Source organism: Ipomoea nil, unplaced genomic scaffold, assembly GCF_001879475.1.
Source record: "Ipomoea nil cultivar Tokyo-kokei standard unplaced genomic scaffold, Asagao_1.1 scaffold0099, whole genome shotgun sequence".
Classification (NCBI taxonomy): domain Eukaryota; kingdom Viridiplantae; phylum Streptophyta; class Magnoliopsida; order Solanales; family Convolvulaceae; genus Ipomoea; species Ipomoea nil.
Window position 1 is genome coordinate 307,306 of NW_017616527.1, and position 26,041 is coordinate 333,346.

At 37.1% G+C, this 26,041-nt stretch overlaps 1 protein-coding gene across 2 annotated transcripts; it reads right to left on the reverse strand.

Annotated features, from left to right (window-relative positions):
• Positions 1-1,450: 1,450 nt before the first annotated feature.
• LOC109180361 lies at positions 1,451-4,187 on the reverse strand. Of its 2 annotated transcripts, XM_019329918.1 has the most exons (6): positions 4,126-4,187; positions 3,717-3,931; positions 2,465-2,535; positions 2,309-2,395; positions 1,899-2,186; positions 1,451-1,532 (listed from the first exon to the last, which is right to left on the reverse strand). In XM_019329918.1, exons 2-5 carry the CDS (start codon positions 3,883-3,885, stop codon positions 2,127-2,129), a joined length of 387 nt encoding a protein of 128 aa, XP_019185463.1. In that variant the 5' UTR covers positions 3,886-3,931; positions 4,126-4,187; the 3' UTR covers positions 1,451-1,532; positions 1,899-2,126. The 2 variants fall into 2 exon arrangements, with proteins under 2 accessions (XP_019185463.1, XP_019185551.1); XM_019330006.1 differs by lacking the exons at positions 3,717-3,931; positions 4,126-4,187 and adding an exon at positions 3,138-3,222.
• Positions 4,188-26,041: the final 21,854 nt, after the last annotated feature.

Below are 26,041 nucleotides of genomic sequence, written 5' to 3' on the forward strand. Positions count from 1 at the left end.
TATCAGTGAGGTTTTGGAGGATACCATTTGGACTATGTTCCTCTCGGGAGATATTTATGGACATTGCGGTCCCAGTATATGTAACGCGACGTATTCCCACGTTACGAGGTTGGAAACTTCCCGCCAGGCTTGGAATCCTGGTTAGGGGGTGTGCACACTAATAGCTTGATACCTGATTTCATAGAGTTTGAACCACGAGATTGGTTCTGTAGACGGTAGGAGATATTGGGTCAGAATTATGTCGTTCCCGATGGGGTGAGTCACACTTATGTGAAACCCTAAGCCGTCTACGAGCATAAGAGAAAGAAAGAGAGTCAACAGAGACTCAAGAAAGATAGTCAACAAAGACTCAAGTATGAGAGTCAATAAAAACTCGATATAAAGAAAGAGAGTCAAGAGAGACTCGAGAAAGTAACAAAGAAACCTCCACAGAAAGTACTCTAATTTATATATGAGTGTATGATTATATTATTGCACTAGATTGCATATGAGCATGAGTATATTATTGCACTAGATTGCATATGAGCATGAGTATATTGTTGCACGAGATTGCATACGAGTATGAGTATATTGTTGCACGAGATTGCATACGAGTATGAATATATTGTTGCACTAGATTGCATAGGAGTCTGATTATATTGTTGCACTAGATTGCATAAGAGTAAGATTTTATTGATACACGAGCTTGCATAAGAGTATGATTATATAGTTGCACGAGATTGCATAAGAGTATGATTATATGGTTGCACTAGATTGCATATGAGTATGGATATATTGTTGCACTAGATTGCATAAGAAGCATGATCATAATGTTATACATGATTGTATACAATTAGAGCATCGTAAAAGATTGTTTAATGAGAAGTTTAACTTGAGATATTCTTTGAGCATGATTATCGTGTTGTAGTAGAAGTTCCACTTATCAAGTTATGTGGTAAGAATGTGAAAGCATGTAAATACATGTGGTATAGTCCACTAGTACAAAATTGCAAATAGGCAACCATTATAAAAGACAATGGTCGCCTATAAGAGGCTCGCGGAAAGGCATCGACACAATGGTCGCGCATTGTTAGTAATACGCGACCATTCTTGACCAAGAATGATCACGTATTGTTTTTTTATATTTTTTTACAAAAGTTTTACATGACCGTTCTTGGTCAGAAATGGTCGCGTATTGTTGATTTAAAAAAATAAAAAAATAAATAAAAATAATTTTAAAACTATATTTATTATTTTACAGCATATACAATTACATATTTACAATTCTAAATTAAAAATAATTAAAAGCTACAAAAGAAAATATTTGATTTTAATTTCCCCAAAAGAGCTATTCAAAACGGGTGTAAAGGAAAAAGATATAAAAATTGATTGCAGCGGTGGAACGTGCCGGGGCATGTGATTGCACTTCCTGCTTTGCCATTGCCTCCCTTCCTGCCCTATCCTTCTTTTCCCCTCCTTCACATCTTTCATCTCCCTTGTAATGCTCTTCATCAACATTATGGTGATCATATCAATCGCACTATCACAGCTTTCTAATAACCACAACACAAAAAAAAAAAAAAAAAAAAAAAAAAAGAAATTGAAAATTATTGAATCAAAATAGAAATACCATCTTAGTCTTATCCGCTACACATCTACAAACATCAGATGGACAGTTGTCATATACAAATTCATATTAATTTTTTACACAATTAACCACATTATTTCAAGTTTTTAATTTGTCTTATATATAGTGGAATTTTTATTTAATTTTTTCTAAATCAGAAGCCACATTTGTTGTTGATCCCATACATTTGCAAGATTACTTGTGTTATTTACGATGTGCGCCATAAATAAATACAGAAAATAAAATAAAATGAGAATTGTATGGAAGAAAGAGGAAGGGAAAAGAAGTGAACCTGAGCAAAGAAGAAGAAGAGATAGAGTATGAAGGGCAATAGAGAATGTTCTCTGGAGAACCCTATGCCTGTTTCGCGTTAGTGTCTCTCCGGTTTGGAAGTCACATGGCCGGAACCGCCATTCCAGCCACCAATACCGCCGTATACAGTATACTCCTCCACCATCTGTCCGTCTAGAAAGGGATCACGATCACTCGATTTCAGTACCCTATCCTCTGGGTTGCGCCTTTAAGCAACTCTTCTAGAGCTAGAGCCATAATTTACCCCAAATCGCCTTAGTATTAAACTCTGTACAAACAAATAGTTAGGACCACAGGATTTAGAAACTTGAACTGAAGCAAAACAATCAAAACAAGAATAAATAGAAAACAGAAGGAACAAAAAGGGGGGGCTAGGAACAAGTAACCAACCTCTTCTAACTCTTTTTGCTCCCTCTCTTTCTGTTTCTTCATCATCACTCGAGCCACACTGAGTGGTAGTCTCTGCTTCTTTGGCGGCTGCACAACAAATGAAAAGAAACATTTACTTTTACACCAAACACCAATGCTCTAGAAAAAAGGGATCACCTTTCCCCCAAGAGAAACCACTTTTTTGTTTTCCAAGTCCTTCCTCTCCTTCCAAGTCATATGTGCAGACCCTGAAATAATTAAATTTAGCAATTAGAACATGTATGAAGGCTATTTAACACTTTACAAGGAGTAACAGGAAAGCAAATATCCTAAAATCATATTCATGGATTAGGTCATGAAGGCAAACAACCTAAATCATACCTAATCCAATATTTAAGTCTTTACAGGGAAAAGCTGATATATCTTCCCTCTCCATAGATGAAAAGATAGGCCAGAAGGGCATTATCAACAATACAACATGCAAATCATTTGTTGCAGTGCTCTATCTTTACCTAAATCTATCAGTGCCAACAACCTAGACCTCAGCCAATACTTATTGCATCAATGCTAATACCCTAAAAATTATATACTAGATGTATTAAATTGCCTCAATGCCAAAAACAGATTATTATTACGAAAATAGAAAACTAAAAAGATGAGAAGATTGTTTAGCCAAAATAGAGAAACAACCATGACCACACCACAGGGTTAAAAATGATAGCACACCCTTTTCTGGGAGAATGAATCCAAGTTTGATTGCACAAGTTAGTATATAAAGGAGGAAAGAAAAGTGTACTGAATCTCACTTAAAATGAAAAGCACAAAACTAATGATCACAGTATGTACGTACGTAATATATAGTCAATAGTAGTTCTCCAATGATGGGGTACGTGATGGAGTAATCCTATAACATTTTGCATCCCAGAAAAACCATAGCTTCAATCTTTTTTTATTTGTTCCATTCATTTCCCTGTTTGATTGGGATCACCTTTTGATAAAAAAAAATAATAATAAAATAGTACAGATTTTCTCTAAACAATCAAGTGTTTAAAGAACTGGCCTTTTTTGTTTGCTAAAATGTTATTCAATCAATAAAGTACTTCCCAATATGCGAACAATCACACTATGCTTGATAAGGTTCATACAATGAAGTAGAGCACAACACAACACAACAGCAAACAGTATAAAAACAGTTACATGAGTACATAGCCAATAAGATACTGTTTATTAACAAATCATGGACAATCCACATTGCAGAAATACCTCTCCTGACCCCAATAATACAAAGCAGTAGCCAGACTTGGGTAATTTATAAAAACAGTATACGATGAAGCAGAGCACATCACAACACTAATCAATCTTGGCTACTAATATCACAATAACAATAATATTTGAAATAAATTAAATTAAAATATATAAATAAACTTACCGGTCAAAAATGGAGAGTTTTCCGTTAGCCGGATGAGTAAGCCGGTTGAAGAATATGTTAAGATTTTAGGTAAATGCCCTAGTTCACACCCAAAGGTACTCTTCTCCAGTTCTCCTTGGTAGCTCCCAAGGTAATGAACAACATTTGGATGACTAAACTGCTGCAACATCTCAATTTCACAACGAATTTCTTCATAGCCTTACTCCTTAATGCATCTAATATTTCAAAAAAAAAAAAAAAAAAAAAATATATATATATATATATATATATATATATATATATATATATATATATATAATTTAATCAATTAAAGTATCAATTGTGCTTTCAATTGCATAAATCCAGTTTGAATCAGGCTATAAAGCTAACAGTGATAAGCAAGAAATCAAATTTATGGAGCAATTCGTACTTTGTAGATTGATCCTCAGACTCTCTGGAATCGAGCTCGACGAGACCTTACTCCCTTGAGGTCTTATATATATAATTAAACAAGTAAGTAAGTAAGTATATATATATATATATATATATATATATATATATATATATATATATATATATATATATATATATATATATATATAAACAATTAAAAATAAAATAAAACTAACCTGCAGATCGTCGGCGAGAGAAGCGGCGCGGCAGTGGCGTCGGCTATATATATATATATATATAAACAATTAAAAATAAAATAAAACTAACCTGCAGATCGTCGGCGAGAGAAGCGGCGCGGCAGTGGCGTCGGCTGGGGAGGCGGCAGTGGCGTCGGCGGGGATGGCGGCTGTGGCGTCGACGGGGGTGGCGGCTGTGGCGGTGCGACCAGGTGGGGGCGTGCGACGGTGGACGATGGTGTTGTGCGTGTGGTGGTGCGTCGCGGTGAGTGGCGTCGCCGCAGGCCAACGGCGTGGTGGCGGTGGGTGTTGTGGCGGGCGGTGTCCGGCAGTCAGACGATCGAGGCAGAGACGGTGTCGATCGGAGCAGAGCTTTCTATCTGTACGTGATAGGTTTTGAAGCGGGGGTGAGAGTAGTGTGAGAGGATAGATTTTGACCCGGTGGGTAGATCTAGGGTTAATATTAGGCAACTATTTCTATTAGAAATGGTTGCCTATTATAAAACAAGTTCTTTTTTAAGGCAACTATTTTTATTAAAAATAGTTGCCTATTATAAATCAATTTCTTTTAAAATAAATACAAAATACAATGAGCAACCATTACAGTTAATAATGGTGGTGGCTTATTGATCACTTATTTATAAAATTGCCACCGCGATTCTTTGGGCTAAGTTTAGACAATTATTCTTTCAACAATGGTCGTTTATGGTCAATCTTCTATGTTCAATTTTGTACTAGTCGTCCTTTAACATGATCCTATTGTAAGCATGAATTGCTTGATAAGCTATTTGAGAAGTCTATATGTAGAAGAATATACATGATCAGTCTTATACATATATAAGCATGCCAACTGATATTATAGGGTGCAAGCATTTAGAAAGAATATGATAATCTAAAGATGTTTTGAGATTAGCTTATTGCATAAAGATATCAAATGTTTTCAAAGTATATGCTAGAATGCTTTACAAGGTTGAGTGTGGTTATACTTAGCTTCGTGCTAACGGGTGTTTTTCCTGTTTGTCTATCTGTTGCTTGCAAAACCCTTTTCAGGTGGGCCCAGCAGTGAGAAGAGATCGAGTTAGATTAGTCTCGTAGTTTGAGATGTCTAAACTCTCGTTTTATTTTTGATCATGTTATGGATTTAGACTTATGATATTATGTTTGAGGATTGTTGTAGACTGTGTTGGGGTGACGTTTTTCCACCTTACTTTTCCAGTATTTATTTTTAGTACCCAGACTTAATCTTATTTGTAGTTTTACCCATTTTTGCCTGTGCAATCACCAAAGAATGGTGATTGTGGCGGTGACACTCCCACTACTTATCTTCTAGTTTTCCGCTGCATAGTTTATGTTAATGTCTGTTTAGAGATGTAATTAAGAGTTAGAAAAGTGGGGTGTTACACCCCCCCCCCCCCTCTATACCACCTCACTTTCGCTTGTTGCCTCCATCGATCACATTGGGCCTTTTGAAGAGCCAAATATTTCCTTTGAACATCCCCAAACTCTCTCACGCTATTAGAAACCCTTGCACCCCTTAACCACTCCATCCGGTCTCTACAACGTCTCAACTCCAATTCATCACTACTCCCTTGACGCCTCCCCCATTCCCACACCCGCCGGCCACAATGGACCAGTTTCTCAGCTAAATCCCCCTCATACCCAGAAGCCAAAAAATCCTCCATAACCCTACGACATTCTGCGCTGTCTCCCCAAGAATTTCAAACCTGGGTCTACGCGGGTATCTATGCTCTCTAACCCCTTGTATCAACAAAAATAAAGGCATATAAGCACTACTTCCTCTTTCTAAAGACCATGCCCTCGCCCGAGGAAACGAGTCCCTCCATTCCCCTAATGAGAATTCTATCTAGCTTCTCATGAACCCAAGCCTCCGTTCCCCGCCCACGTTCCCACGTGAACTAGTGGCCCTCAAACTCGAAGTCAGTTAACCCGCTATCCCGAATTGCCTCTCGAAACCCCCTAACCAGCCATCGAGGCTGTGGAACTCTGCCCACTTTCTCCCAAGCTCCCAAGATATCGTTGCGGTCCCCCATAAGAGCCCAAGGAAGGGAATAAAGAGTGGTGAGGTACCTGAGAGTCGCCCAAGAGAGATGGCGATTATGTCTTTCGGGGTGGCAGTAATATCCCGTAAATCTCCATATAAGAGGTCCTTGCCGGACCTTTGTGTCAATATTGTGGTTGGCATATCTTACCACCTCAACATCTAAGCCTCCGTTCCAGAGCAATGCTAGGCCCCCACTTCGACTTTCCGCATTCACCGTAAAACAATTATCAAAACCCAATCGAACACGAACACGCTCCATAACCGACGAATTATTTAAAGTCTCCGATAAAAAAAAACAAAGGCTTTTTCTAACGAATAAAGCCCAACAACACATGAACTACCGTAGGATTCCCAAGCCCACGACAGTTCCAACTGAAGCAACTCATTCGGCCTGGTGGGCTTGGACTCCAGGACCCACCTCATCAGAATAAGAAATATTTTGACCTTCAGTAATCATAGGACTACCCCATACCTCTCCCTCACCTTCCCCCTCAACCTTACGCCTCTTAGGATCGATAACCACCACGCCCTCAGCCTCACCCTGCTCATTTACATATCTACCTTTACTCCCTCATTACCCTCATTTAAAGATGCATTTAAATGTTGTCCAGACTCCCTCACTTGCCGTAGTTAATGACCCATGATTGTCAACCGTTACAAGTGTGGGATCCAACACCACCCATCGATTCACCACAAGAGCCGATCCCCGCCGACGACCAGCTCTCAACCATGGCCCAAATGGCTTCTCCACCCCCGCCACTGGTCGCACAGGAGCCAGAGAGCAAAAATGTTCCCCATGTCCAATCACTCCACAATAGAAGCAAAAGGATTGTAAACATTCGTAGCGTAAATCGATCCAGAACCAATCACCACCAGGTCTCTTCATCCACATACACTTCTTCAGAGGTTTTGTTACATCGATACGCACATGAATCCGCATGAAAGATTTCCAAACGCCATCGAAATTTCGTTGGTCAACCATCTCATAATATGTTGAATGTCAATTTTTGGTTTTAAAAATTAAGTTTTAAAAAAATCATTTTTAATATGTTGAATGTCAATTTTTGGTATATATACTATCTAAAAGTTAAGTTTTAGTTTATTATAAATAAATATTCAATATAATAAAAATATAACATTTGTCAATACTCCATATTTCAATATAATGTTGTGGATCATGGTTCCTAGTTTAATTTGCCAAAAAATATCAATAAATCAAGTACCAACTTTGAATGTCAAAACTATAATTGCCGAAACTCAATATTTATTTAGATTTACATTCTTTTTTTTTTTTTATTATTATTACAAAGGAAGAGGGATCAATCATTATACCCTACACCACGGCGCACATAGCATTGTGCGCCGCGCGCCTCCCAAAACGACGTCGTTTTGGGAGGTGCGGTAGGAAATTGCTGAGATTATGTGTATTTGTTCACACAATTATGTGTATTTGTTCATACAATTATGTGTATTTGTTCATATAGTTATGTACATTTTTTTTATACAATTATGTACATTCTTTTTATACAATTATGTACATCCGAATCAGAAAATTTGTGTGTATCATGTTAAGAGTTGATGTGTATTATGCTAAAAGTTTATGTTTATTATGTATTATGCTAGATTATGTGTATTATCTTTTAAAAAGAGTATGTATATTTTGTTATATAATTATGTACATTCATGTATACAATTATGTGTATTCTAGTATAACATTATGTACATTTTTGAACAAGGATTTTTTTTAGAGAAAAAATAACTGCCATTCACTGGGGCGGGAAATTTCAAAAAAAAAAAAAAATTAAAACGACGTCGTTTTGCATCTGGGCGCACAGTGCAACGCGCGCCTTGGTGTAGGATATAAATTGTCAAGAGGGATACCCATACAAACTATGGGCCTCAGGCTCAAAACCTAGATCTCTCACATAGGGGAGCAATCTGATACCAGTGAACTACAAGCCACTTGGTTTAGATTTACATTCTTAATATCATCGGAATGGTCCCAATATCTAAACGGACTCTTTGTCTAAGACATACACACACATGTGTCTATAAATAATTGTGTTAATCATTATGTTAAATTATTACTAACTACTGAGTATTTCTTAATAATTATACCAGTATTAATAATAAAATAAAAAATAATAATAATAATAATAACACAACGATAACAATAAATTATAAAAATACTTTAAGAGCTAAGTAGATAGTACAATACACTTATGTCATTATACATCATTTTACATGTAATAAACTAAGAGTACTAATTTAATAGACACTTTTATATAACTAACAACTAGCTAATAATACTATTAATTAGTTCAATTCCTTAGTCAAACCAGCTAACATAATTAGTTATTAATTATCAACTAAATCAATCAACTATCAACTATCACGTATCAAGTAACAGCCTATTGCCAAGCACCCATATTGGTTTTGCTATTTGACCATTTCCAACGGAGAATGCAGCTGTAATATTGGAAGATACATTCTGTAATACTACATCTAATATAAGTGCCACCGGCAGTTGTGATTTATATAGTTACAACATTATTTCACTACTGAAAATTATGAAATTTCCGATCACCTGAAAGTGATCTTAAATCAAGTCGAAAGTAAAAGTGGTCGGAAATAGCAATAAAGGTTTTTCCGGATACCAAAAGTGGTCAGAACAAGGCTTTCGACTTGATTTAAGATTACTTTCAGGTGGTCGAAAATTTTATAATTTCCAGTAGTATTTTATGGACCAATTTTATATACCTAAAATAATGATTTTATGTATCAAGTGGCGGACCCAAAAAATAATGTGAGTGAGGGCGTACTTAACTCGATATCTCACTTAGCTTCTAAGAAAAAATTGCATCTCCCACACTTTTGTATGAAGAATTCGCCACGACTTTAGAATTGTCAATGATAAAATATCAATTATAATACAATATTTATGATAGGCTATAAAATTGTTAAGGACGGAGCCAAAACTATACTTAGGTAGGGTGAAATTTTAAAACACTTTGAAATGTTACGTACGAATGATTTGGATGTGTCTCACATTATTTGACCTACTAATTATCAGTGATATAGGGATATGAAAAAGTTTGATTACTTGGTATATCATCTGTCAACTGTCAAGGACTCAAGAGGATAACATGATGGAAATTGAATTGTCTCCTTTTGTGTGCCAAAAATTATAGAGTAACGATTTAAAAATAATGAAAAAAGATTATTTTTAATGGACAACGATAATTGATTTTAAGTTCAAATCCAATATCAATAAATGACAAACAAATTGCATATATTATGTATGTCGATCAATCATTATATTTTTAGTTTGTTTCCAATTCGTTTAGGGATTCTAGAGTAAGATGCAATAGTTATGCAGTGCAACCGTGTGCACTGGTGCACACGGTTTCAAACCGATGTCGTTTTGACTAAAAACGCGCGTCCCATTTTTATTTTTTAAAAAAAAAAACAATCAGTTTCGATTCCCCTCAACAGCATTATGTTGTTCATTCATTGTGGATTTTTAGTTCATTCATTGTGGATATTTAGTTCATACATTATGGATATTTAGTTCATACATTGTGGATATTTAGTTCATTCATTGTGGATATTTAGTTCATTCATTGTGGATATTAGTTCATTCATTCTGGATTTTGTGTTATTCATTCACTGTGGATATATAGTTATGAATTTGTGGATATATAGTTATGAATTTGTGGATATATAATTTAAATTATGCACAAAAAAAAAAATGTTATTGCCGGGAATCAAACCTGAATTTTTTTTTTAAAGTGGAACACGCATTTTTAGTCAAAACGACGTCGTTTTTTGCATGGTGCACACGGTTGCACAGTATAATTTGCGAGTAAAATGTATTTTCAGTCTCTTAATTATTTCACTTTAAAATATGGTACACGTCTTTCAATTTTAATAAATTGGGCCTCTCAATTGTCTATGATAGCTAATTTAGTCAATCATTATACTTGCAGCAATTATATCGTGGACTATGTTCCACAAAACTTTGTGGACCATGGTCCAAAAATGGCGCCGTTTCGTTAAGTAAAGAAACAGTTGCCGTTACAGCTTAATGGTGTCCATATTTTTGTCATGCTATTGGTATTGGTTTACGGAGTGTTATGCTGTGCATCCGTATGCACCATGTATGGTGCATCTGGATGCAAAAACGACGCCGTTTTGACGTCTAACTTTAAAAAAAAAAAATCAAAATTGCATAACTACACATCCATAATTTCATCACATCCATAATGACATAACTATACATCCAGAATTACATAATTACACATCCATAATTTCATAACAATATGTAACACCCCGTGTTACGGATCCTAAAACCAACTGATTAATTAATTAATTAATTAACAACCCAGGAGAAAGAATAAACTATAATGGTTAATTAGGGAAAAAGGCCACCATAGCCCATGGGCCCAATTATATAAACCCAACCCCTAAACCCAATAGGAATAAACTCTAAATAAACCCTTGGATCTATAAATAGGGAACTTAGGGAGCACCTAGAACCCCCTCCCACACGCCTAAACGCCCCATCGCCCCAGGAGAGCTCCAAGAATTCCCTTAGAAGAAATCAAGAAAGCAAGAAAGCTTAAAGAAAGATCCTTCATAGCCAAGGAATTAATTAAGGCTAAGAGGTAACCCATGTCTCAACAAAACCTATTTTCATAGCTATAATTTCCCCTTAGGGTTTCCCCCATATGATTGTAAATGGCGAATCACTATGATTACTATTGATGTTGATTTAATGATTCCATGGGGAATCTTGATAATCTTGATATTGAGAGTTTCTTGATAATTATGATGTTCTTGATGATTAATTGGGATTTTGATGATTATGTGTTGTTCTTGATATTTATGATGTTTTTGATGATTAATTGGTATCCTTGATGATTATGTGTTGTTCCTACCGAATCTTAAGACGAATTGTATTCTTGTTGATATAAAAGTGATTAGAACCCTAGGTTTTATCGTATGATATTATTCTTGGATTATCGGGTGGGGAAATCGCATGTTTGGGTGTTGATTATGCATGATAGGTTAGGTGCCGTTCGTTTCTCGTATTTGATCCGTTAATTGCCTACGTGTTGTCGTTAATCGCGTTGTAAAGTGTCTAAGCATGGTTTCGGGTTCCACAACGGTTCCCGGGGCGAAAAGTGATGAAAAGAGTCAGTGGGGGGTAGGTGGGGGTAGGGGACCCGCCACCTACCCGTGGCATTCTCGGGCAGTTCCGGCAGCGGGCAGCCGGCGGGCGGGCAGCTGCCCGCCGGGCACCCGCTGCCCGGAACAGTGATGACCGGCGGGCAGCCGGCGGGTGGACCCCCACCCACCGGCTACCCGCTGGAATCTTCCCTCCCTCGGGACCCCGGCTTCCCCGTTTGATGTTTCCCCGATCCCCGTGGTGTCCCAACGGACCCCGTTTGTCGTGCCTATGTCTAGTTTGGTATTTCGGGTACCGTTCGTAAGTTTATGAGTCGATTACATTGCATGCTAGTTGAATTGGTATCCCGTTGACCTAGGTGGAAGAAGTATGAACCCCTTAGGACTATTCTTAGTTGGTGATGGTTCACGCATAGGTTTATTTATACGTTTATTCCCCTTCCCAACGTGTAATGTGGGTTGTATGTGCTTGCTATGTGTTATGTGTGCGTGTTGCCCCAATTCGGTTGCGATCGGATTGGTTATTCCTGAGCTGCGGTTCAGAAGCCGGCTACAGTCAGATGGGAATTCCTAGCTGCAGTCGGATGACGGTATCCTGGGCTGCGGTCCAGAAGCTGGTTGTAGTCAGATGGGAATTCCTGGCTGCAATCAGATGACATTTTCCCGAGCTGCGGTTCGGAGGCTGGCTGTAGTCAGATGGGAATTCCTGGCTACAGTCAGATTACACATTCTTATGAGCTGCGGTTCATCGGTCGGTTGCGATCGACCCCTCCGTGTTGCGATACGGGGCAGGGTGCTGCGGGGCCGTGTCAGAGCTATATGCGCTGACCCTCATGTATGGGCATGCGATTGGTCCTGTGGCGCCAACAAAGTGTGTTATGTGTTGTGACATGGACGAGTTGTGATTACGAGTGTCTTGGGGGATGTGACTATGGGATTTATATTGGGGATTGTTCATGTTGGGTTATGATCATTGTTTATGCTTTGCCTTATCTGTTGTGAACTGCATATGCTCGTTATAACTGTTGCTTGTGTCTGACCTTATCTGTCGAGTCGTTCCCGGTTTTAAAGCTAGAGTTCGTAGGATATATATTCATGCTCAAAATGGTTTTCGTATATCTATATATATATATCTCTATATGTATTGTATTTCAACGCGTTGGAGTGGGTTACCAGCATCTCTCGCTGAACAGATATATTTGACTTTCAGGCACAGAAGAATAAGTGACTAGAGAGCGCTAGTACTCGGAACGTAGAAGTAGTTAGTCCCCTTTCGGCCTGCGTGCCATATTGTGCATTTACATTATTGAGGACATTAGTTAGTCAGCCTGTGCACCTGGGTTCTCCAGCTCAGGTGTGGCATAGCACCCCGTACACTTGTATTATGTTTTGGGATTTAATGAGATAATACCTTTATTTTATAAGTTTTAAATGTCTTGAAAATCTGGGGTGTTTCACTATAAATCCAGAATTGCATAACTACACATCCATAACTTCATAAACTATACATCCAGAATTGCATAACTACACATCCATAACTTCATAACTATAAATCCATAATTGCATAACTACATATCCATAACTTCATAACTACACATCCATAATTGCATTACTATACATCCAGAATTTCATAACTAAAAATCCAGAATGAATGAACTAAAAAATGAATAACATAATGTTGTTGCTGGGAATCGAAACTGATTTTTTTTAAGCAAGACGCACGTTTTGATGCAAAACGACGTCGTTTTTGCATCCGTATGCACCATGCATGGTGCATGGTGCATACGGATGCACAACATAATTTGCCTTGGTTTACCTTACAAGATGCAATTATTATTCCATGGATCATGGTTAGGGTTGTACGTCGGACGGATCGGATATGGGAAACAGACAATTGTTCGGTTCTCGAATTACATAGATTATTCCCCTATTCGTTTATTTTTTAGGGTTTAAGTCATCAGATATTTCAAAATCGAGTTACAGACGGTTTTGTTCAGATTTCGAATTAATTCGGATTAGAATAAAAAAAAATACAAATTAACTAATTAAGTACTAAATAAGTAAATTAGCAAAAAGTTGTTTAAGTAAAGCTAAGTAGTAACTAGTTAACTACTAAGTAGTAACTACTAACTACTACGTAGTTAACAACTTACAACTTAAAAATCAAAACTTAAACGTTAGCCCTAACAACTTATATATATAAACATTACAGCTTACAACTGATTGATTGAACATACTACAAAAATTAATTACATTTTTCAAATTTACAAAAAATAGTTGAGCAGTTAAGTAGTTCAGCTATTCAAAAACTAACTGCAGCAACAGCAAGTCAGCAAGGCAGCAACTCAGGTTTAAGGCAATTCAGCATTCCTCATCCTCCTGCTTAAAGTGCAAACTTTGAACAAAGTTAAATATCAAAAAACTGAAAAGAATCACAGTTTAACATTTTTGCTCAGAAATTAAAATAGGCTCAGATTGCTGTGTTTTCATATCAAATTAAGATTGGGAGGAAATTGCTTCTAATGTTTAGGCTATCAGATCGGATAATGATTCTCGGATACAGTTCGGGTCGAATGCCCTCGTTTCGAATCTCGAACCGGGCGGGTTTTTCGGATAATTTTGGGTTTGCACAGCCCTAATCATGATCCACACAATTCTATAGACCATAAATAAAAAGTACATTTTTAATATTCTAAAAGTACATTATTTTTGTACGTAAATAACATTATTGAGTACTGAAAGTACATTATTTTGCATACTATCAAATAATGTACTTTTAGTATATTAAAAATGTACTTTATATTCATGATATACACAACTATGTGGACAACGGTCTTCAAAAAAATTTGCCTACAAGGTGGGTTATTGATATATATAAGGTGCATTACTAGTATTCGGAAAGTTTATTTTTAGTATATTGAATGTTCACTTTTGTATACTCAAAGTTCATTTTTAGGTATACTACAATTTTTTTTTTTTTCTAACATTCAGTATATTAAAAATTAACATTCAATATATTAAAAATGAGTAAATACTCAAAATGGTCCCTCGACTATAGCTAAATTCACAAATTGGTCCTCAACTTTCAATTTCACTCAATTTAGTCCTTAACTTTGCAATTTTGACACGATTTGGTCCTCCATCAAATTGACCGTTTGTTGACCGTGATCGACGATCTCCAGAAGAACCTTCAGCTCTCGTCGGAGCACGTGGAGGCCTCCAGGATGACGTTGCACCGGTTCGGAAACATGTCGTCTTCTTTGTTCTGGTACGAATTCAACTACATTGAATCCAAAGGGAGGATGAAGAAAGGTGACCGGGTTTGGTAGATTGCTTTCGACAGTGGATTCAAATGAAACAGTGCGGTCTGGAAATGCAACCGGAACCTTAAAAAACTGACGATGGACCATGAAATTACATATATATATCCTCAAAAATCACAGTCAACAAACGGTCAAATAGACAGAGGACCAAATTGTGTTAAAATTACAAAGTTAAGGACTTAATTGGGTGAAATTGAAAGTTGAGGACCAATTTGTGAATTTAGCTATAGTCAATGGACTATTTTGGGTATTTACTCATTAAAAATAAATATTTATATATGGTCCACATTGCAATGTGAACCCTAGTCCATAGTATAATTTGCCTAATTTAGTTCATCACGTCTCATATTTGAATTGATAGTACGTAATATTAGGACTCTATGTATATGAGTCTGTTTAGAACTTCTTATCCTTGTCACACTGTGACTCTCTACTTCTTATCATTGTCACATTGTGACTCTCTATTCTATATATTCACATCATCTGATCTCATTGTAATTAAGTTCAGAAAATATAATACAATCAGTTCTCATCTGGTATCAGTTAGCTAGGGTTTTGTGATTCATAAAATTAAGAAGATGCAGCGCTGCGATGGCAACCTTAATTACCGTGGAGGTCAGCAACGTGGCTTCGATGATCCGTGTCAAATCTGTAAAGGTTTCGGCCACATAGGAGTCAATTGTTTTTGGCGCTATGATGATCCGTGTCAAATTTGTAACGTTTTGGTCACACGGGAGCCAATTGTTTTTGGCGCTATGATGATCCGTGTCAAATTTGTAAACATTTTGGTCACACGGGAGCCAATTGTTTTTGGCGCTATAATGATCCATGTCAAATTTGCAAAAGTTTCGATCACACGGGAGTCAACTGTTTTTGGCGATATTCAGGGGCTCCGGGTTCTCAGGCTAATTTGGTGTTTCAGAATGGTTTAGTTGCTAAAACCTCGTCAAATTCTCATACTTGGGTTCCGGACACTGGAGCCACAAATCATGCAACTCCGAACATCGCTGCCCTTTCTACATCGGAGAAGTACACTGGTAATGACACTTTACGTGTCGGTGACGGTATGGGTTTATCTATTAGTCATGTTGGCCATGCCTCTTTTAATACCCCTTCTAGATCATTTACATTGTCTGATATACTTCACGTTTCGCGTTTGTCTAATTCTTTATTATCTGTACAGAAGTTTGCATCCGATAATAAAGTCTTTTTTGAGTTTCACCCATCCTTTTTTGTTGTAAAAGATATCAATACCAAGGAAATACTTCTTCGGGGCAATAGTTCGGGGGGACTATACACACTTTCATTACCTAGTTCGTCTCCGTCAGCGTTTATTTCCGCTCGTGCCTCAGCTTCCACTTGGCACAATCGTCTAGGTCATCCTCATAACCGTGTTCTTAGCCATATACTTCGTTCTTGTTTGGTTAGTGGGTCTCGTGATAATATTCGTTGTCATAATTCTTTATGCAATGCGTGTCAATTAGGAAAATCTGCCCGTTTTCCCCTCCCCCGTGTTGCTTCCTCTAGTTCTCAAGTCCTAGATCTTATTTACACAGACATTTGGGGTCCTGCGCCCACTTTATCTACTTCTGGCTTCCGTTATTTTGTGATCTTTGTGGATGACTATTCCCGTTATACATGGTTCTTTCCTATGAAATTAAAGTCTGATCTTTATGTCATCTTTGATAAATTTCGTACTCTTGTTGAACGGTCCTTTAATTGCAAAATAAAGGCCATTCAGTCTGATTTAGGTGCTGAGTACAAAAAGTTGCATTCTTTGTTTGTTCAATTAGGAATTCAACATAGACAATCCTGTGCCTATACACATGAACAGAATGGTCGTGTTGAACGAAAACATCGTCACATTGTTGAAACTGGTCTGGCTCTTCTAGCTCATGCCTCTGTTCCTTTAAAATTTTGGGATTTTGCCTTTGAGAATGGTGTCTATTTAATTAACAGAATGCCATCTTCTGTATTAAATAACTCCAGTCCTCATCTCCTGTTACATAAATCCCCTCCTTCCTATCTTTTTCTTCGTGTCTTTGGGTGTTTATGCTACCCTCATCTTCGACCATATAATCGTCATAAGATGTCATACAGGTCTTCTCCATGTGTCTTCCTAGGTTATCCTGAGTCCTTTAGGGGGTACAGATGCATGGACTTACATACTAATAAGATTTACACATGCAGGCATGTCAGATTTGATGAAGAAGTTTTCCCCTTTGCTACTAAAACTTCTTTGCAGGATCTATCTACTCCGTTTTCTGGACCTTGGGCGGAATCTGTTCTCAGTCACAGCACACCTATTCCTGCCGTGTCCAATGATGAGCTGCCAGAACCGCCGCTACCTACTTCATTCGAACCAGCCGCGGATCCTGGACAGGCTGCCTCGTCGGGTGATCTTGTAGAGCCTGTTGCTCGCCGGCGAGGCCGTCCACGTGGGCGGTCCATCAGACCCAATGTCCGTACTCACTCTATGGCCACTCGCAGCAACGCAGATGCTCCTCTTTTTGCTCTAGCAGCTCAAGTGCATCCCACGGAACCCACATGTTACTCTCAAGCTGTCAAATATCCTGAGTGGCGTGAAGCCATGGACCAAGAATTCAATGCTCTCCTGCATAACCACACATGGTCTCTAGTTCCACCCACTGTAGGTATGAATATTATTGGCTGTAAATGGGTGTTTCGTACGAAGAGAAAGGCTGATGGTGCTATTGAAAGGCATAAAGATAGGCTGGTTGCGAAAGGTTTTAATCAGGTTCCAGGTCAGGACTTCATCGACACTTTTAGTCCAGTGGTAAAGCCTACGACTGTAAGACTCCTTCTATCTCTAGCTTTATCATCTGGGTGGTCTATCAAACAGCTAGATGTTCATAATGCTTTTCTGAATGGTAATCTGGCTGAAACAGTTTATATGAAGCAACCCCCTGGTTATATTGATGCTAACTTCTCGAATCATGTTTGTTTGTTAAAAAGATCTCTGTATGGGTTAAAACAAGCTCCCAGAGCTTGGTTTAATCGACTACATACGTTCTTATTATCGGTTGGCTTTCAAGCATCCAAGACAGATGTCTCTCTGTTCTATTACTCTAAAGACTCTGCTTTGGTTTATCTATTGGTGTACGTGGATGACATTCTTGTAATGGGAAGTGATCAAGGTATTATGTCTCAGCTCTTGTCCAAACTGTCTGCTACATTCAAAATCAGAGATCTTGGTGAACCAAATTTTTTTCTGGGTATTGAAACAGTTAAGAGTGACAATGGGATTATTTTATCTCAACAACGGTATATGAATGATATTTTAAAACGGGCTGGAATGTCTGAATGCAAACCCCTTTCTACACCTATCTCTGTCTCGAAAACTGTCCCCTTCAATTCAGATCTATATGATGATCCCACACAGTACAGGAGTCTAGCTGGAGCACTGCAATATCTCACTGTCACACGACCTGACCTATCCTTTGCAGTTAATCAGTTATGCCAGCATATGCATGCCCCCACCATAGCACACTGGGAGCAGCTCAAACGGGTACTCAGGTATGTTAAGGGAACAGTTGATCATGGTTTACGCGTACGACGGTGCTCATCTAGAGACATTCATGCTTTCTCTGATTCTGATTGGGCTGGTTGTCCTGACGATCGAAAATCCACGAGTGGTTTTGCTGTTTTCTTGGGGAGCAATCTTATATCATGGGTTTGCAAGAAACAGAGAACTGTTGCCAGGTCATCCACTGAGGCTGAATACAAAGCTCTTGCAGATGTTTGTGCTGAGGTTCTATGGATTATGTCATTATTGCGTGAGATACAGATTCCGGGTATTTCCATTCCAAAATTATGGTTGATAATCTAGGAGCTACATATATGAGTGCCAATCCAATCTTTCATGCGCGCACCAAGCATGTGGAGATTGATTATCATTTTGTTCGTGATCGAGTAGCTTCGGACGATATCCAAGTCAACTTCATCTCCACAAAGGATCAACTTGCTAATATCTTCACCAAAGCTCTGCCTGGACCTAGATTTTCTTCCTTAAGGGACAAGCTACAGGTTACTAGTATACACTGTACTTGAGGGGGAGTATTAGGATTCTATGTATATGAGTCTGTTTAGAACTTCTTATCCTTGTCACACTGTGACTCTCTACTTCTTATCATTGTCACACTGTGACTCTCTATTCTATATATTCACATCATCTGATCTCATTGTAATTAAGTTCAGAAAATATAATACAATCAGTTCTCATCCGTAAGTGCCATGCCCACATTTGTGTTTAATTATAAACTATACTATTATTAATGGAGTTTGAGAGTATTATATTTGACAGACTAAATTTACAACACTTTGTCTGTTAATGTTTAGTGTTGTAAACCCCAACTTGTAATTGGTAAAATTATTATGGCAAACTAAATAGGTTAGGTTTAGTGTCAGTTAGAAGTTCTGATTGAAGATCTATTGGAACAGACACTACACCAGAGCCTTTGAAAGTTAGCCATTGGAACTACACTGACTTATTCGGAACAGAAGGCAGAGCAGTTACGTTATGTTACGTTGTCTGGGGTTATTTTACAAGAAAGTCCTTATAATTACTTGATTGAAATACCTCAAGGGTAAGACAATAATTTATGTACATGGAACATTTAAGGAATTACTTGTCCTAGAAGAATCAGTGTATTAATACACTTGTGATACCTTTTTATTTTAAACAATATTATTTTAGTACGAATACTCTTAAAATAAAATTATTTTGAAAATCATGAATATTTTAGCATTAATTCTTTAAAAATAAATTATTTTGTTACAAAATATAAATAAAACTATTTTATAACTCATGATTTTTACTAGCTTTGTTATAAACATATTTAGTGGACATCATTTGTAACGGATGTAACGGATGCTTTGATTGCTCATTATGTATATTTATATCCTTTGTAATGGACACACCATATATGATTGTGTGGAGATGAATGAAAAGATGATCCTGACCTTTCCCTCTACACTCTCTGTATTTTCTGTTTAACATGTTATCAGCAGGTGATGCTCTAACCATCACCGGTGAACAGCCGATAGTGAATCCCGCAAACTCCATGTCTGTCCAGACCGGTGGTCTGGTTGTTTATAGAAGGAATAATGATAAGCGCATAAGACAAGGTTTGCTTCGATCTCCAAAACCAGTGCCGCTTTTGCCGTCTCTACTTGTCGCAACGCTAGGTCCCCCGTCTTGCACGACTGACTAAATGACGCCGCGTCGATAGCGATCGGAGGGGAAGACAACAACATCGTCACCAGGAACCAGTTCCGCCGCCGCCGCCTGGACGCCGTCGCCATCGATCGTGACAAAGTTGGACGATCTCTGGGATTTGAGCTGATGGTGGGGATGGCCTCAGATCATTGTCAAGCGAACGGTGACAACGACGACTATTGCTACCGTCTCTCCTCCTCGAACCTCCGTCCCGCCATGGCGCTATTAGCGCCGACATTTTCTGATTGCTCAATCGCGGCTGTTTGACGGATAATTGGGTTTTCCGGGCTAGTTTATTTATTATTAAATGAATTTCTGTTTTCTTCCTGATGTTAGAATTCCTGGTGAAAGAGCTCCACTGGTCTCAACCAAGAGAGATGGAAGCAGTTTAGATTACAACAGTTATTTGGAAGCAAAGGGGGATGCTGATATATTTTTTCCAACCGATTTTTGGCTCTTGGAATGCATGGACCATTATCATGTTCATAAACCATCATTTTCTTCTCTTGATGCTGCAATATATGATTATGCATATGGGGATGTGCTGTGAACATCCGTCGCTGGTCGTGGATCCGGATGTGAGGCAGATCGGAATAAGGAATCGCCGAAATGCCGTGATGCATCAATCGGAAACTGCCAAATTGTTTGGATTACTCCCAATGGCATTTTGCAACTAAATAAACCAATAATCCAGTTACTGGCTACAATGGAGGGAGACACGCAGCTCTTCCTTTACTGCTGCGATGTTTGGTTTTATGTGATGGCAAAAGAAAGCGCCATGGGGCGTTGCAGCAAAGGAATTTCTACCGTCTAACCTGGATTCTTTCTCCAAAACCAGGTTCCTTCGTTCAATTTTACTTCTCAAAATTGCCTAGAAAGATTTGTTCATCATTAGTTATGGTTTAATTTAATTGCACAGTCTGTGATGCACTAGGGAGAAACTATGGCAAAATTCCTCACAAAATCTACATGATAGAAGTTAGTTTGAATGCTCCCCTATAGTATTACTAAGTGGTTTGCATTGAAACTTAAAACCCATGGTGCTACTGAATTAAATAGGATATGGTCCAAGCTCTAGATAATATGCCCTTAAATGATTCTGCATATTTCCTTTGTCTTGTCGAAATGAGTTTGTTGAGCTCATTGATGATAACAATTATATTATATGTTATGTGCATATAGCTTCTGAATGACCATGAGATAATGCACTTATGTGATCTCTAGTGGAAATGGAATTTGCACATTTTAAGGCAAAGCAAATTGGACATAAAAATGTTCTTGTATTCCTATGACTTCTGTACAAGACAAAGGCCATTGTGATGCTTTGGATTATCAATTAAGTAATAGCTCCCGATTTGGGCCGGGTCATCTCCCCAGTTAATATGCCCTTAAATGTGATTATTTTTCTATGAGGTTTTTAAACCGCCTAACTTCTAAACATATCTCTAAACATATCTTTGTCCAGAAGACAAATTCATTGCATTAATTTATGATAAAAGCACCACGACAATTCTTTCAATGTAAATAATTGACTTTGTATTGTTTTTAAAGTCAATTGATGGTGCTAATTTTTATTTCACATGAGTCTTTGGCATTGAAATAAATCTCAAAAATGAGAATTTAAACAAAATATTAGTTCTTAATTTTAATATAATTTTGCCCAAAAGGTAAATCAAGAACACTAATTTTATCCCGTTATCTTGCCCCAAGCCCTCGATTATAGAAATTTGATCTAAAAGGATCTATAGACCCAAAGTCAATCCCTGAAGGATATTTGGTGTATGCGGGTCTCATTGTCATCTATGATGGTCATATTGTACTCCAGTAATAGTACATGGAAAAATTATACTAAGTGTTTTGAGTTTTTTTTCTTTCATTTTTGAAAGAAAACAAAAACTTAGTTTTTTTTGGGAATATACTCTCTGAGTTTTAAATTTTACCTACTTGACAATGTATTTGGTCATTATTGGGCTACTTTCTAATAAGGTCTGGAAGACCTCAAATTAGATTGATCTTTAAGGTGACTAATGTCTCATGAATGAAATTTGCAACTTCTATTTCTAATGCTATGCTACTCTCCAAAAGTTAAAATTGACTCACATCATGTTGGTTTGCCTGAAGCAAACAAATTGTGTTTTTTTTTTACACAGTAATCACTGCTTGAAAATTCTGACAAGCGCAGTTTGAAAATTAAATTCGTGAAAAATACTTGTTGAACTCCTTTTGGCATGAAATTTTTTCTGGAGAACCTAGACTCGTGATATTTGATGTCTGTAAAAATATTTTGTTAAAAATTTGTAAAGTTTTGGCAGTGTGCTGCCAATTATTTTTCTGCCTGGAGCAATGTTGTGAAAAATTTCAGAAAAAATACTTCCACACCTTGGATTGACATGAAAATTTTTATGTACGTTCTAGACTTGCTGAAATACATATCTGCCAAATTTTGTATCAAAATGTGTTACCGTTTTCCCCCAGAAAATTCTGCAATCCATGTCAAAATTCTGAAAATTTTCTGCCGTTTTTAGCTTGTATATCTTGCTATTTTGTGATGTTTTCATGCTGATATGAAACTATGAAATAAAATGAGAGCTTGCTTGGAAAAGTGCTATTTTTGACTCCCCGAAATAGGAATGAATGGGCCCGGCAGCGAACATGTGCTCATTATTCTTCGGCGAACGGTACTTCTCCTTTTTTTTTTTTTTCTAATTTATGAATTAATAAACAATATCTCTTGTCATGTCATGCCTCGTGTGTACCAAACATGATACTCTTTATTTAATGGATGTGCATGACTCAATAGAGAGTTTGGTGTCCAAGACATAAGGGACAATTATATCACATGCTTCTCTTTAATTAACAACTTTTAGCATATAATCTCTTGATTAGGCTCATATAAGAGCTTTTGTTATTTCTTGTTGGCAATTAATTATTTGCTATAGGCCGTAGCAATTGAGATTCATCACCCAACTTATAAGTGTGGCAATATCATGAATTCTCAATATGGTTAGGTTGCACATGTCGTTGCTAAACCTTAGCTTGCATGTGATAATAGTTAAAGGCTATGACATGTTTACAGTGCTAGTTTCTGCTATAGAAACTTTTTGACATGAGATTTGGTCATATGATATTTAAATTTATAGCCCTCATTGTTTTTGTATATTTATTTGCCCAGAAGGTAGATTAAGGACTTTAATTCTCTAAGTCACCCTTTAGGATGAAACATGACAATGAATTCTTGACAAAAATGGTCCCACCTATCCCATCAATCCCTGAAGGATTGTTATGATGTTACTATGAGTCAAGTTCTTTTTACCCAAGTCTAACTCAATGCATAGCACAAATCAATCCCTCAAGGATTGCTATACCCCCTTTTCACCTAGTACGTGGTTTCAGAAGTAACATTTCCCTATCTGCGTTATTTTTTTGCGCAGTCTATTTTATATCACCACCACAACGTACCTCTAAAAGGGCTATCAAAGAAACCTCCGTCTATTGATTAAATACCGAAAGCCCATGATAGGGGATCAATACATATAATTGGGTACGTTGACTGCATTCCTAATGAAGATTGTTTCTCGGCATTAGGGGGATATAATATACTACTCCGTAGCTTTTGGAATGCCAAGAAATTTCATAAGAATAAAAACATCTTCATTATTTAAATCCATGTACTAGTTAGATTGAACTGGAAGTTCAAAAGATAATCTATTTGCGATTTTAGCAAATAATCTGCCAAATACATCTATTGATCATAATGATCATAAAAGAAGTAACTAGGTCCCATATCCTTGGACCAAACATATCTATCGATACTCCTTGACACTAGAAGTGTAGGAGATCTATTGGTGAAAGAGATATGGATCATAATACTAGATCTAGTAAAGAAATATTGTCACTCTTGAAATAGCCTGAATAATTATGTCCTGCAGACGTTCATCCAGATGACGAAAAACCCTGGTAAGACTTATGGGTGCACCAAACAAACGTAAAACTAGGGATGCGGAACGACCAGATCAAAATATCTTTGGGAAATGTTTAGAATCTGGTTGTTTTATAAATTGCCATTACTTTTACAAATATGGGATTTTTACAAAAAGGTTATAGTTGTCGACAACACAATTGCCATTAGAAATTGCTCGTTATATGATAATCTAGATCCAGAGTTAGGCACCAGAAGTGCCATGGCTATTTAATATATAAAGGATCAATTAAGACATAGCTCGACTCGCTAATATGAATAAATTCTCTTTATAACAACACACCATTAAGTGTTAACCCTGAAGGTTACAAATGGGTGTGTGCATGAAAGAGAAGTAAGAATAACAAGGTGATATGATATGCAGCGAGTTTGTAGCCTATGGGTCCACGCAGAGACCCTTAATTGATTTTAATCAAATATACTCTCCCATGGTAAATGGCATTAAGTTCCGCTACATAATACAATTGGCAGAATAATAAATTTAGATATGCAATTAAATTTATCTTGAGAAATCCCTGATGGATTCATAATTCTCGAAATGAGGATTTATTTAAGTATTATTATGTGTCATTATTTACTCTTTAAAGGGTTGCGAATGGAGTTAATATCCTCATTGAAGGAATAATATGTACCATTGTGTGCTCGATAAAGGGTTGATAATGAACTTATTTATTATTTATTATCTCAGTCAAGATTGATGGTGTAAACATCAATGAAATATATAAAGAGCTTGATAATGTCAGTTCATGTTTAAAGACTGAGACTTTTGAAATAAAAAGCTTGTGAAAGCTATAAGTATTATCTCGACTTGAAGATCGAGTTTTTCTTTGAAGATTTTTTTTTTATATATACACCAGTCAGCCTACATCTAAAATTGCTTTTTCACATGTCTATATGCATATAAGTGTCATGTTTTTATCAAACTAAAGGTTGCCTAATAATCTCTTGAAGCAGATAAGGAACTTTTTCAGACTCGAAGTCTCTTACTTCATTATCGTTGGAGCACCATTGTAGAACCAGAAGTTCCATAATCGCAACATATTTGCGATGAAATTGCTAGCAAAATCTAGTGCTACCCCTACAAATGAAGTACTTGAATAATGATTAACATATCCTCCGGTATCTTTGAGATACAATGACATGACATTTATGTAAGAAACTATGATACGGTTTTAATAGACTACTTGGGTACTGGCTGTTTTGTTTGATCCCTGCAATGCCAAGTCCAAACTGGTTATACAAAGAATTTCCCTAAATGTTCAAAATGTGGACAATAACTCTAGTGTTGCACAAATGTTATATGAGCTCCAGAAGAGCCATAAGATTATTAGACATTTACTCTAGTGACAATCCAGAAGATTTGTACAATCCATTTCTTCAAATTTTGAAATATATGTAGAATTGAAGATTGTTATCTTCAGGGGGAGACGGGAAGTACATTTACTCGAATCAATCCGGAAGATTGAATGTAAAATCCTGAAGATTGGGTTGTACTCTTTTCTTTAGCTAAGCTTTTTCCCTACTGGGTTTCCTTAGCTTAAGGTTTTTAATGAGAAAGCTAAAACAAGAATACACATACATCATGCACTCTTTTCCTCAATTAGGTTTTTCCCACATGATTTTCCTAATGAGGTTTTTAACGAGGAATGAGTATGATATATGAATGTAAATGGGGAAAAGTTGCAAAATAATTGCTTAAGTAGACGAACCCCAAAATCCTGAAGATTATGCCGATTGTGCCCTGAAGGCTATTGGTTGTACTCTTTTTCCCTTAGCTAAGTTTTTCCCACAGGGTTTTCTTAAGTTAAGGTTTTTAATGAGGCGACCAATACAATATATGTTTTTACATATATCATGTACTCTTTTCTTCAACTAGGTTTTTTCCCACGTGGTTTTCCTAGTGAAGATTTTAATGAGGCATGAA

Coding starts and splice junctions, on each gene's coding strand:
- LOC109180361 (XM_019329918.1), bottom strand. CDS start 3,885: ATGTTGCAGCAGTTTAGTCATCCAAATGTTGTTCATTACCTTGGGAGC. Junction 2,536..3,716: donor AAACTCTCCATTTTTGACCG/GTAAGTTTATTT, acceptor TAATTATTTCAG/GGTCTGCACATATGACTTGG. Junction 2,187..2,308: donor AGCAAAAAGAGTTAGAAGAG/GTTGGTTACTTG, acceptor TTGTTTGTACAG/AGTTTAATACTAAGGCGATT.